General features: G+C 29.4%; 1 protein-coding gene across 1 annotated transcript in view; it reads right to left on the bottom strand.

The window, feature by feature from the left end:
• The window catches only part of ATRNL1 (attractin like 1), a 1,159,225-nt gene that overhangs the window by 952,565 nt on the left and 192,220 nt on the right, over positions 1-14,440 (bottom strand). The window contains exons 12-15 of the mRNA XM_031949462.1: positions 12,950-13,158; positions 11,254-11,372; positions 3,525-3,657; positions 1,783-1,964 (exon numbers count right to left, since the gene is read on the bottom strand). Coding sequence (XP_031805322.1) covers positions 1,783-1,964; positions 3,525-3,657; positions 11,254-11,372; positions 12,950-13,158 — 643 coding nt within the window. The remainder of the gene's footprint in view (positions 1-1,782; positions 1,965-3,524; positions 3,658-11,253; positions 11,373-12,949; positions 13,159-14,440) is intronic.

Here is a 14,440-nt window from a genome sequence, read left to right as displayed (position 1 = left end):
CTATGCTTTCCACTAGAATAAAATGGGAAAACTTTACAAATTTACCTTGTTAACTGTTTTTTAAATTTAAAAGTACTTTCTATGTTTAAGGTATATTTACAACAAAAAATTTTAAAACAATAATTTCAAAAGGCAAAATGATACTGCCATCTCTTTCAGAAAAAGTTCTCTACAGTTATAATATAATGGCTTTGCAAATCAAATGTTATGTTTATATAAATTTTAATTACTATTCACAATTGCCTTTTTAGTCTGTCTATAAATTCATAAGCCAGTGTAAAACAAATTCTATTGTACATCCAAGGATGCACTGCATGATGTAGTATGCAATTTTAAATATTTTATCAATTTATACAAACAAATGGATAGCATTAGCTTAAATCAAGTATATCCAAATTTTAAAACATTAGTACATTCAAAGGAAAAACATTATTAGAACAATTCCTGATTCTTTCCCTTTGAAATTTTAAAATTACCAAACTCCAAGTATTAGCAGCTCTATGTTAAAGTAAGGGAAGTAAGAATTTCTGCAAAATGAATAATTTGCAACTTTCGTATATGTTTTGCAGTCATTTTGTAGTTTTAATCAATAAATTATTGTTCCAACAGAAAAAAAAGAAAAGAAAAAAAATTTGACTACTAATATGTATATTTCTAGATAGAAATATATAATGTATGGATAAGTCATACTCTGATTTGATGACCACTTCTCAGTTTTTGCTTTGGAAGTATTTGAAATCCAAAAATGTCATAATTCTCTGATGTTGGCATGGGTGGAAAGGGAAAAAATACAACTTTAAAGTTAATCTGATTGAATTAAACTCTAAGAATTTACAAATTAGATGATTTGTAAATAAGTATTAATAAGAATTTGCCCAATATCACTAGTATCTTTCCTACCACATCTTTTAATTATCTGTACAGAAATTTTCCAATTCATGATTTATTATCTTTTTAAAATCCAGAACCAGTTTTTACAGGCCAAAGTGTCCTTCACTTACCATTCTGATATGCTCACATGAAATACCAATTGTATTACATGAAGGAGAAATATTAGTAAAAGAAATCTGCCATTCATTTATGTGTTGAATAAACTTTTATGAAATGTTTACTTTTTGTAAAGCTCTATGTTATGTGAGAAATAATACACATATACAATATGTATAGTATCTATACACACACTTAAATATGAGTTTTCCAAAACTATATTATATTATAAATGAAATGAGTTTCAGATTGTTTTCATAAAATCATAAATCAGGAATTGAAAAAGATATCAGAGCCCTTCTCATTTTACAGGATTACTTGCTATTTACTCCCACTGCTCACTTGAAATATAAGAAATATACTATTTATCCAATAAAACTTGTTTGATTTTTTTCCCCCTAAAAACAAATCTCTTTTACATGGGAAGTTTATAACTGACTTCTCTATACAATTACATTCTTTGGTACCAAATGTTTCAATAACCTTCAACATTATTTTATAATTTCAACTTTTTCTCTCAATAGTTTTCTGAAATAGCCACTTTTATTCCACCATAACATATTCAAAGGGTAGGCAATGTGAAGTTTAACTGTTCAAAAAGACAATAGTAATTTGTAGAAATTTATCACAACCACAAAAACAGAATCTTTTCCTTCTAATGTTGTAATCAATACCAAATGTATTTACAAAAATTTGTGAGGAAAAAAGTGATTTAAAAACCTGAGTATGTTAGGGTAATAGTTGAAAAATTCTGAGTTTATAAGCAAAAAATATAATCCCAGATACTTAAAATACCTGTTGTGTATACTTTTGTATTTCATCCAAAACAAATTCTACTTCTTTTGAGCTTGTTAGTGAAGCAAGATTTCCATTCAGGCTGTAGCAATAAAGTTTAGCATTGTCATAGTTTTCTTTGCTGGAATTTATCCGAAGGCATGCATCTCCAATATGATTCCATCCCTCTCCACAAAGATGAGCTAAGGAGGAAAATCCATGCTTAATTTGAATATTTAAAATAGAAGTTTTATTTTTTCAATTATTTTTCATTCCCAATAAAATTCTTGAAAATATTCTAATCTTCAATATAATTTTTTTTATTGAAAGAGAATATTAAAAGTACAATGACATGGTGATCAAAATCTGTTTCACCGTTACAAAATGGATAAGATATACTGACTCTAAAAATTTTATTAATATGACTTCAGCACTAGCTTCAGTATCTATGTATTCTTTATGGAAGTCCAAGCAAATCACAGAATTTATCTGTATAATTAGTTACACACCAAAAAAGTCACTATTGGATTCCTATTCATGTTAACACTTCTAAGCCAGAAAAGTTGAAATCATTCTAAAGGAATTCTATTCTAACAGAGTTACAACAATAGTTTCATAACTATGTTTACATTCAGCCCGTTATTCTTTTTTTCTAATGTTCTGTTGATATACTTACTCTTAATATCAAAAATCATAACTATTAATTGTCTTTTTTCTATTTTTATTTGGTAAAGAAGCTAAAATTATGATTCTTGATTTTTACTTCTACAGGACTTTTAATTTAGTAACTCATGGTCTATCAACAAAAGTGGTTCAATCTAATCCAACAGTAGCAGTCTAATTTTTAGAGGATCTACTAGACCAGGGGAAAACTTGAGGCAGAAAGATGAATCAAAAGAATATTTGTAAGAGTTCAAACCTGAAAACATGAAAATCTATAATAGATAGGGGCTAAGTGGAGAGCAGAGGAAATAAAGGAGGGATATCAAAATAAAAATTAGTAAGACTTTGGCTACAGATTGGAGATTTTTTATGTATGCATTTATGTATGCATGTAATATGTATGGAGAGACAGAAAGAGAGAAAGAGAGAGACAATATTCTATTTTCAAAAAAAGAGAAGAATTTAAGAGAGAGGAAATTAAAAGTAGCTTAATTTCCAAAGAAAGTAGGGCAGTCCCATTTCATATTTGCAATAATCTATATGACTTCTTTAATCTTATGACATTCCACATGTACAATATTTATTCGTATATGTCATATCCCCAATATCCCTCTTTGATGTGCAACACTATGAAAGACAGAAATACATTCAGTTCATCTATAAAGATTTGTTCCTACAATGCTAGCAGAATATAGAAGTAGGATCTTTAAAATGTTTAACTTAAATGAACTTGAATATGTGTTATTAAGGGTCTCATAAAAACTTTATGTAGCATTTGCTATACATTTTATGATGTGTAAGAATAGTCTAAGATGGGGAGAGTAATGCAATGTTTTAAAGTTTTTTTTGGTATTTCAATCTATGGAATACCAGTTATTTGCATATATATGTATGTGTATTAAAGAGAGAAACTTTCTTCTGCCAATTATTACAACAAAACTCATAAGGGTCATTATAATGATACCTTAATATTGAGAAAGAAGAAAATCACTTTTATTTTTAGAAAAAAAATTATATCTTTATTTTAACAGATTTTAGTTTAATGGTACTAACAAGCAGACCTATCATCAAGACCAGTGACAAAATTCTAACATTGCTACCTGGTAAAGCCTGGCATTCTTGCTGTCGTTGATCCCACTGGCAGTTCAAGTTTAAAGAACAACTCTTACAGCTGGTCAGTTTATTACAGATCTGTTCATTTTTGACATGGCATTTGGTGAAGTTTTTGACTGACTAGAAAATAAAAAGATATACCAAATTATTTTTTCTAAAAATAAATATTTCTTTAAAATTATTCAATATCCATAATTCCAAAAATCACAATTGTTTAGACACTAAGTATCATTTAACATTGTCTAAATAGATAATTTAACAAAAATAAATCTAAAGTAACCAATTCAAGGAAGTATATAAAAATATAAACATATTGAGCTGTTGCACATCATAAAGCATTTATACCATATTAATTTCTATACAAAAAGTATTCTCTCTTTCCTCTTTTCATTGTCCAACTTCTAGGGAAAAAAATCTAATCTTGTCTTTGTCTTCACCAATCACTGGCTCCTCAATCTTTATTCTCTAACTTCCATCTTTCTTACTCCCTTTCAACCCATTGGACTGAAACAATTCTCTTCAATGTCACTGATAAAAATTTTAGCTCTCACTCTCCTTACCTTCTCCTTTGTATTTGATACTGACTAACCATTCTGTTCATCTAGAGAGTCAATCCTTCTTTTGTTTCTGTGAGATGATGTGTTCATAGTTCTTTCATTTATCATATCCTTCTCTTTCAATGATTTAAAATCATTGGTCTTTTCCATAACTGTACACGTTATATGCTATTTCCTCTGCTTTCTTTTGTTTTTATCTATATGTTCTTCAATCAAATATACTAACTCAGCTTTAACATTCAATGGCTCATTTCAAAAATTCATCTGAACTATCTGGTTAACTTTAAAATACATATTAAAAAGTACTTTAAGATGCCAAAACAAAATGTTAGAATATAAAACAGAATAACAGCATGTTATTATTCTAGATACACTAGAATGTGTTACTCTAACATATTCATTGTCTAAATTCACTTACTACTCTTAATTAATGAAAACATAGTTGTTAATAGTTTTTAATTGTTAGATACTAAGTCAGTATAATTGTTGGGACTATATTTTTCATTGACAGGATCGATATAATTAATGATGGAGAAAACTGAATGTTCTTTTGAAGCATACTTGATGTTTTTATTGAACCAATGAACCAGATGCTCATTACTAAAAAGACTCCAAAAATACCAATTATATTTATATACTCAATATGTATTCATACATATTTAATTATAAGTTCAAGATGAAATTACTTGAGAGGCAAACAATATATTTAGATTATTATAGCACAGAATATACAACTTATCCTTTTTAATGTGGTAAAATAACAAAATCATATGCACTTGCATAGATTTTACAATAAAAATCTAAGAGTCCTTTCTGTACTTTAACATTTGGTTCAATTTAGTCATCAGATATACTGACAATAGCCTAAAGAATACAATGCAACACCTGCATTTTTGATTTCCTTCACAAGCTAATTGTACAATATTTCAGAGTCTGATTCTTTTTGTACAGCAAAATAACGTTTTGGTCATGTATACTTATTGTGTATCTAATTTATATTAATATATTTAACATCTACTGGTCATCCTGCCATCTAGGGGAGGGGGTGGGGGGGTAAGAGGTGAAAAATTGGAACAAGAGGTTTGGCAATTGTTAATGCTGCAAAGTTACCCATGTATATATCCTGTAAATAAAAGGCTATTAAATAAAAAAAAAAAGAAAAAAAATAAAGCAAATCATATTCAGACAAAAAAAAAAAAAAGAATACAATGCAATGAAATATAAAATACAAGTGAATACCTTATACTCTCTTATACTATTCCAAAGTAATTGTTCACCTATTAACATTAATAATATTATCAAAAACAAAATCTTGAAGCAAAAAGACTACTTCCAAAATAAATCCTTGATAGTGTTTACATAAATATATAACTTAAAGATTATATAACATATACATATACACAATATGTATGTGTGTACCTTTATTTAATGAAAATTTCCAAGAAAATAACCTCAAGATAATCCAATAATGCTTAAAGAGAAACTTGCTGGAAAATTTTTTTCTAATACTATTCCAAATTGTATCCCCTTATTCCCAACTCTTATTTTCCTTTACTCTAGTCTCCACATTACTTGTTGGAAATCTCATTAACTGAATTTAAATAAAAGTCTTTTAAAAGCTAATTTGTATTTTAAAAATATAGTCAAGTAATATTAAAATTATAATTTCAACAGAACTGAAAAACCTAATAGCTATAACATATATGGTCTAAAATTTAAATTACATACAAATCTACAAAATCAAAAGTACTATTTATTATTACTCAAAGTCTTCAAGTTTGCTTTTTCAAGTTCTGAATACTATTTTATACTATTATTAATACTATTTTAGCATACAATAAGAAAGCTAAAAGATGACGATGTTGTATAAGATAAAAAGAATAAATATTTTCCCATTTTCTCAGATAGTTTCTCCTGACTATATTTTCTTTTATTTGGGATCTTTACCTTGGGGAAAAAATGCTTAATTACTTTTGTTCAACATGATTATGTTGTTTTTCAAATCAAAACAATAAAATATGTAAATTAAATATTTTTATCATTTGTTCAAATTCTCTAATGCTTAATTATTTTTGACCAATAACTAAATATAGATAACATATAATTTACAATTTTTTACATAAACTTCAGTGAAAAGAGTACCTGATTTAGAGTTTGATGATTTAGTTTCAAATTTGTTGCTCTGACATTTAATATATATATATTTATATATTATAATATACACAATATTATACAATATACATATTACTTATTATATATATACATATATATATATATATATATAAATAAATGTTGGCATTTCTCTTTGTGCCTTAAGTTGTTCATTTGTAAAAATAAAAGGTTTGGATTACATAACTGCTATAATCCTATAATCTCATTAGATCTTAATAGTATATACATATATTTAGAAAGTTATAAAACAAATTTTAAATTCAGATAGAAACAAAGGGGCCATGGGCTAAGATAGATGGAAAGAAAAGTAAAGGATCCTTGGAGGTGGGGATAGGTTAAGTAATAGGAGGATAAGATATCAGGTAGCAGAGTCAGGAGGGATAAGAATAGGGTGAGAAGGATAATAAAGAAAATAGATTGGAAGAAAATTAAGAAAGTAATTATAAAACTCAATGTGAACTGAATCACTTCACCCACAGAATGGAAATAGATAGTATAATTAAAAATTTGAACTCAAAGGGCAGATAGATGGTGCAGTGGATATACTGCTTTCAGGAAATGTTATAAAAATGAGAGATATACAAAAACAAAATAAAGATCATGAGTAGAATTTATTACATTAAAAAGCAGGGGTAGTCACTGTGATCTCAAAGTTAAAGCTACAATAGATTTCATCAAAAGGGAAAAACAGGGAAACTACAGTTTATGTCAGCTACATTAATAAATGTTGTTTTGGACTATTTAAATAATTATACAATATAATATTGGAATATTACAGTGGTGTAGGAAATAATGATTTAGAATTTAGATTTAGAAAAACATGGAAAGACTTGGACTTATGAAGGAAAATGATAATTATCTTTAGAAAAATAGAGGACACATGGAAATAAGCATACTATATTGTTACATACATGTTTCATGGATGTTTATGCATATGTATGATTAGATATCTATGCATATGTATGTGTGTTGTGCATGTATATGTGTGTGTACGTACATAAGCATACATGCTTAACATGGTGGTATGGAGGGAGAAAAATAAAATAAAACACGCATAGCAAAGAACAAAAGAAAACCTACAAGGAAGCAAAGAAAAGAAGGATAGCTCTGAACGCTGTGTATAGTATTATTATATAGGCTTTCTTGAAATGGAAATTTATAGCTTTATATTTTGAGCATTTCCATTTTCTGCTGTACACAAGGCATTTTTTTCCTTTTGGTGTTTTATATTTAAGTTTAAAATTATATATATATATATATATATATATATATATTTATTTATTTATTTATAAAAAAGCTATAAAAATAAGAGATCTTAATGTCAGCCCAGTAAGGTATACACTATAGATATTATCTCTATCATATGAGTAAAAAACACCAATTCAGCAGATTTAAGTCACTTGGCTTTAGTTATGAACATCACAGGTAAAATTGAGGAGTTGAATATCCATCCTCCTGATCCACCATTCAGTGCTCTTTCTTTAATACATTATTTTCTCTATCCATTAAAATAACCTTTTATCTCTATATTAATTTTCAAAGGCCTTTTGGTTTTTGTTGGCTCCTTCCTGTTTGTTGGTCTCTTCTAGTTTCCATGAATGGATGATATTTTGAGGGTAGCAATATTACGACAGAAGAAATGTCCTTCTTGCTACTTATTACCCACATTCAATGCATTTTAAAAGTTAAGAATGTTTATCACCATATCATGATAAATAATCATACAAAGAATCTGTGTGAACTACTCATAAGAACATATAATAGCATAGTATTTTACATCTTAATTCACTAAAGATTCTTATCAAAAAAGTTTCAGATAGCACGTATAAGGATACATAGATTGAATTAAAATATAAGATTATACATCAAATTATTAGTGGATAAGACAATATAATTTGCATTATATTGATCATTATTCAGTTAAAGAAGTGGCCATAACATTACTTATAAGTGTTCCAATTCTATATTCATCAATTCTGATACTCCTTATTCTTACATTTATAGTTTTTTTCATCCTTTCTTTCCCTAATCTTATTTTTTTATCCTTGTTGGGACTTTTAATTCTTTCATGCCTCAATTCTTTTGCGGTTTATCATCCCTATGCTAGTTATTCTCCCTCTCTTAATCCCTTGATGACCCAACAACTCTACTTTGTCCTCCACATATAATGGGTTCCTTGCCCCTTTATCTAATCATTGATCATGTTATTACTTGCTACCTTCACTTCCATTCTTATTTAGATGTTGCTGAATGAAACAAAGTCCAGTCATAATCTGGTTCAGTATTTTGTGGGTCCACTATGGCTTTGCATAATCTCATCTCAATTGATCCCTTCTATAGCAAGGCAACTTTAACTTCTCTAGAGAGTTTTCTATCCCAATTGCCACAGTAATTACATCAAATCTCTTCCCTCCCCTAATCTCCCCCAGTAGTGTGCTAAAACTAGACAAAGGGGTCTGAAAGCTAATTGTTAAATTTTCAAGGTGAACATTTACATCTCAGAAATTGCCAAACACTACAAATCATGGCTTAATTTACTTTTTTATTGCTAGTTCAGATTTCAGGATGGAGAAAGTATGAATAATGCAAATTAAACTTTAAAAGTATGTCATTTATACAATTTTGGGAAATCAATTGATAAATAATTAACATTTCCCTGCTCCCCTTTACAGTTCTTAATTGAGAACTCTGGCGCATACTTCCTTGAAATAGATTGAAATTAATCAAGCGCTCCATATCTTGTATGACTAAGAAATTGTCAGTCAACGAGTAAACAAACATTTATTAATCATCTACTGAATGCCAGCTTTTGTGCTAAGTATTGAAAGAAAGGTAAACTTTTTCTTTGCTAAGGCAAACTCTTCCAGATGTACCAAAGGTTCCATTCCATTCTATCTTTTCTAGCAGATTACCCCCCTCTAACAATCCCACTTTCTCAATTATCTTCTATTTCTCTCTGGTTACTGGCTAATTCCCTACAAATTAAAACAAATCCATATAGCCTCCAACCTTAAGAAACCCTCATTTGATTCCAAAATCCTTGCTAGTTATTGCCTTAAATCTTTCCTCCCTTTTGAAGCTCCTCTCTTGTCCCTTCCCTAAATCTTCTGAAGTCTGCCTTGAAACTTCATCATTCAAATAGTTGTTAATGATTTCTTACTTGCTATTTTTTTTCAATTCGTATACTTCTTGACCTCCCTCCAGACTTAGGCACTTTAAATAACACTGTTCTTCTCCTGATAGTCTCTTATCTCAGGATTTTGAGGATTTTGAGATGAACAATCTCAGATTTGCTCTCTTCAGATTCTCCTCCTATCCGTCTGACGACTCCTCAATCTCCTTTGTTTGATCGTCATTCACTTCTCATGGATGTTCTCCAGGGTTCTATACTTTGCCCTTATCTCTTCCTATTCCATGCCTCTTGATGCTCTCATCAGCTCCCATGCTTTCAATTATAATCTCTCTTCAGAGTATTCTTAGATCTACTGATCTACTTCTGACTTCTCTCCTTATCTCCAATCTCACATCATTAACTCTCTATTAGACATCTCAAATTGAATATCCCCCAATATGTCCACAGCTGAATTGGTCATGATTCCCCTCAAATCCTTCTCTATTCATAACTTCCCTATTAATGCCAGCCACTCAAGCTTGCAATCTAAGCATCAACCTCAACTTCTCCCTCTTTCATCATCTATATCTGATATGTTGCCAAGTCCTGTGGATTGTGCATTTGCAGGAACACTTACATGTGCTCTCCTCTCTCAAGTGACATTGCCATTCCATTACCAGAGGTTTTTAATCACCTTTTGCCTCAACTATTTCAATAGTCTCGATGTTGGTCTCCTTACCTCAAGTCTCTAAATCCATCCCTCACAGATATTAAAGTGATCGTTCTAAAGAAAGAATCTTTGATTATGTCATCACCCATCAAAAACTCTAGTGGCTCCTAATTACTTCCAATATCAATTATAAAATCCTTTGTTTACCTTTTAAAGCCATTCATAACTTGGCTGCTTCCCGCCTTTCCAGTCTTAGGCTTTATTCCTCTCCATATACTTTGTGATACAGTGGATTTATCTGATTGATATTCCTCAAATATGCTGTTCCATCTCTCAACTTCATGCCTTTCACTGGATGTCACTCATGCATAATGTTTTTCCTTCTTGTTTCCCTCTCTAGCTTCTTTTAAAATTCAACTCAATTTCCACATTACTGAAAGAAGGCTTTACTAATCTCTTTCCCATGCTCCTCCCACATATAAATTGTTAGAATACTCCCTCCAAGATTTAATGTATTTGTACATACATAAATACATATATATATATGCATATACACCTGTGTGTAAATACATATGTATACATATATATATTATTTGTAACTATATTTACATTTTGACCTATTTTTTGCCTAGTGTTTTGTATTTTTTGTTTTGTATTATATAGAATTTGTATTCCTAGTGTTTAGAACAGTACTTCAAAAATAGTAAACCTTTAATAAATGCTTACTGACTAACAAATTGGGCAAAAAAACTTATGAAACAAGGACACCAACGTTCCTGCAGGTTACCACCAAATCAAAACTTCTTTGTGAATTGAAATTACAGTTTGAAAATGAGAATCTATCTTAAATATTTTACAAGGGAGTTTTTCACACATATGGTTACTATATTTGAACAAAAAATGTAAATGATTCTAGGAGTTAGAAATTTTTTAAACATTATTTTATGATAAATAATCTATCACTTGAAAATTATAATAAAGACAAAGAAGGAAACAGTCAAAATTCTAAGAAAATAAGCAGTCAGAAAGCTGTTTTTTTTTTCATTTTCACTCATTGAAGTTACACTGTTGAAAGAAGTGATAAAATACATATTTTCACATATTCTTGATATGTAATCTACCATTTATTGGAACCTCTAAGTGTTGAGCTAATAAAAATAAAGCCACAACCTTGATTACAGAACCATGTATCCATAAATACTAACCATACTGCAGTTACTGTTTGCTGAAATGCACTTCTTGTCATCACACCACTGGCACCCATTTGTATTAGCAGTACAGCTGGCACAATCTGCATATCTGTAACATCTGTCATCAGTGGCAACTATAATACAAATGGGAGACAAAGCAAAACATTAGGATGAAAGATAAAATGTCACACTTTTGAATTCACAAATTTATAATAGCTACTTAGGATTTTATGAGACACTTTTTGATCATAAATATGACCTTAAATTTAATAAACTAAAGTTTATTAAGCTGCCTCACCCAGACTACCTAAATTCCTTCATCAAGGACTAAAGATTAGAAAACATACAATCTTGGAGAACTTTTCAGGTAATAAAGACAGTTCTTATGGCTTTCTATTTGATCATCTATTTAACAGAATAATGACTTTTTGTTTTGAAAAGAAAACAGCCTCAAGCATTCAGATGTTTCTAAAACAAATTTGTTATCTTACCTATAATAAATCTTTACCCTTTAGTTGATCTGTGATTTATTTCTTATACCATACTTTGCTTCCCATAACATTCCCCCAATGGCTATCTAAAACTTTTTTCCTTTTTACTCAGGGCTCAATATTTCACTAATTTCCTCTCCCATTACAGAAAATTTCACTTACAATTTTACTATGAAAGTTATAGCTAACAATGAAATTTCTTCATATCTCTATATATCAAAGCCTTTTTATCTTCACCCATTTGCTCTTTCCTTTGATCAAGTATAAGAGTATAAGCTAGTCGTTCTTCTTATCAAGACTAACTCTGCCACTTGTGCCCATAATCTAATCTCCTTTCTTCTTTTTCAAGAGATTTCTACATGAATTATTTCATCTTTTCCTATCCACTATATCTTTCCATGCTGACTGCTAATATGGCCATGTATCCTCTATTCTAAAAAAAAATGATCCTGTGAAGATATCATTCTTTATCCCTCTCCCATTCACTACTACATTCCAAGAATGAGCCATCTATACTCCCTCTTACTATTTAATAGTCTTCCTACTACTCATTAGTTTCTCATTCCCTCAAAGATCACCAGGGACCTTTTATTCTTATATCCAGTGGTCTTTTTTCAAGTGTTGTATTTACTAACCATTTTATAGTATCTGATTCTGGTAGCTACTCTCACCTCCCTGGGTTTCAGAAATATTATTTTCACCTTATTCTACCATCTACTTTCTCTTTCTCAATTTCCTATATGCATAGGCCATTTTATTAGACCAAAACTAAACTAAGAATGCTAATTATTCTAGAAGTGAAAATATTGTTCCTTCCATCAGTCATCAAATCTTACTAACTTTGCAAATTCATTTCCTTCCTAAGAAAACATTCAGAAAAAAAAACATTGAAATACAAATTAGGTCACAATAATTCTTAGAGTCACAGACAGAATACACATATTAAAGCATTTAAAATTGTATAATAAAATACATTTTATGTAGAAAATACAATGGGTTTCTAGTAAAAATGTGAAATTCAGATAATTATATTGTTTAAAAATTTGCTGTGAAAGTTAAGCATTGAAAAATTATATATATGCATCTGTCAAAAGCTATTTAATTAGATTATTAAAAGTATTTCATATGTTTTCTGCTACCAAATTAAGAAGCATCATTACAAATATTTTACAGTTACTGGTAGGGAAAAGGAATTGAACTGAGAAAAGGAATTAACTTACCAGTTTTGGCAGAGCATTTTGCTCTGAGAATATTATTATGATGTCCAGCTTCCCATGATTCACAGTTATTCTTGTTCCAAAGACATTTTATCCCTGGACCAGCATTTTTACAAAGTTCTTCATCTCTGAAAGCCTTGCAATTTGGAGGCTTATACACTAAGATATCATTAAGGAGGACACTAGAAAATCCCCCAAATATATACATAGACCTAGAGGAAAAAAAGAAAAAGACATCTTAGGAAAATGACATTAGGGAAAATGTCTAATTTAGCATTTCTATATTTCTTTGAACAATTCTCTACTCATCAGAACTTCCTTTTTTTCTTTATCTGATTTTAAAATGCCATTTGGATCCCACAATTAAATATCCCAATATCTTCCAGGTAAAATGAGATGTATTTCACAAAATTTACTGTAATATAAGAAATCAATAAAACTCCAATACAATAAATATCAATACTAAGGTATAAAAGAAGAAATAAAGATACTAGAAACCACACTTCTTTGGGAAAAAATATAATACAATATTTTCTTCAATTATTTGATAGTCTTAAGAAATAGATTTATCAACTAGAAGAAAAGAAAAGAAACTTTATACTTTCTTTTTTGAGAGTATAGTATTTCTAAGTTCATATGGTACTGAGAGCAAAGACAGAAATTAAATGAAGGTTATTTACATTCTTATCTTTTCTTTTACAAAATAACAAAATTTGAACCATTTAAACTTCAAACATCTAAAATCCACAATTTTAATCTGCAGTTATGGCATTTCTGTAGTTTTAACCATAATCAAATTGAGTTACATTATACAAGTCAGAAAAGTCTTATATGCCTCGAAAATGTTCTGTTTTCAAATATTTCTAATAAAAGGAATTATTAAATGCGTAGGATTAAGAAAAAGCAGAGATTTTCTGATAGATAATCGCTCCTTATTATCTCTAGAATCAAGTTCATGTAAGTAACCTATAGAAAATTATTCCATCCTACCTTCCCTTCTTATCTTACATTATTCACTTTCATTTGTTCTATGTCCTTTTTAAACTGAACTATTAAATATTGTCTTGCCATTCTGCCTCATACTTTAATGGATTTTCATGAGTTATTCCTCATGCATGGAAAAGGTTCCCTCTTCATATTAAGCTCACAGAATCCTTATCTTTCCTTCAAGAATCAGTTTAGAAATCATCTTCTCAAAGAAGCATTCCTTCATCCTCTCTTCCTAGTCCAAATAACTGATTTTCTGATCCATGTAGGCAGAATCTTCAAATTTCCTAAAGGAAAGGATTGATTTTTTTTGTATTTGTATCACAGCATTTAGTATAATTCCTTTACAGCAGTTGCCACTTAACAAATATTTACAAAATTGAACATATTCTATAGGTAATCAGCACCCTCAATTTACTTTATCCCAATCTTGAAAGGCCATTTTATCAAATTCCTAGAAATATGAAAGGAGTCTTACAAAGTGTAAGTGGAACAACAAGGAAACCT

Source organism: Sarcophilus harrisii, chromosome 2 (assembly GCF_902635505.1).
Source record: "Sarcophilus harrisii chromosome 2, mSarHar1.11, whole genome shotgun sequence".
Classification (NCBI taxonomy): Eukaryota; Metazoa; Chordata; class Mammalia; order Dasyuromorphia; family Dasyuridae; genus Sarcophilus; species Sarcophilus harrisii.
This window is presented reverse-complemented; position numbering and strand designations above follow the sequence as displayed.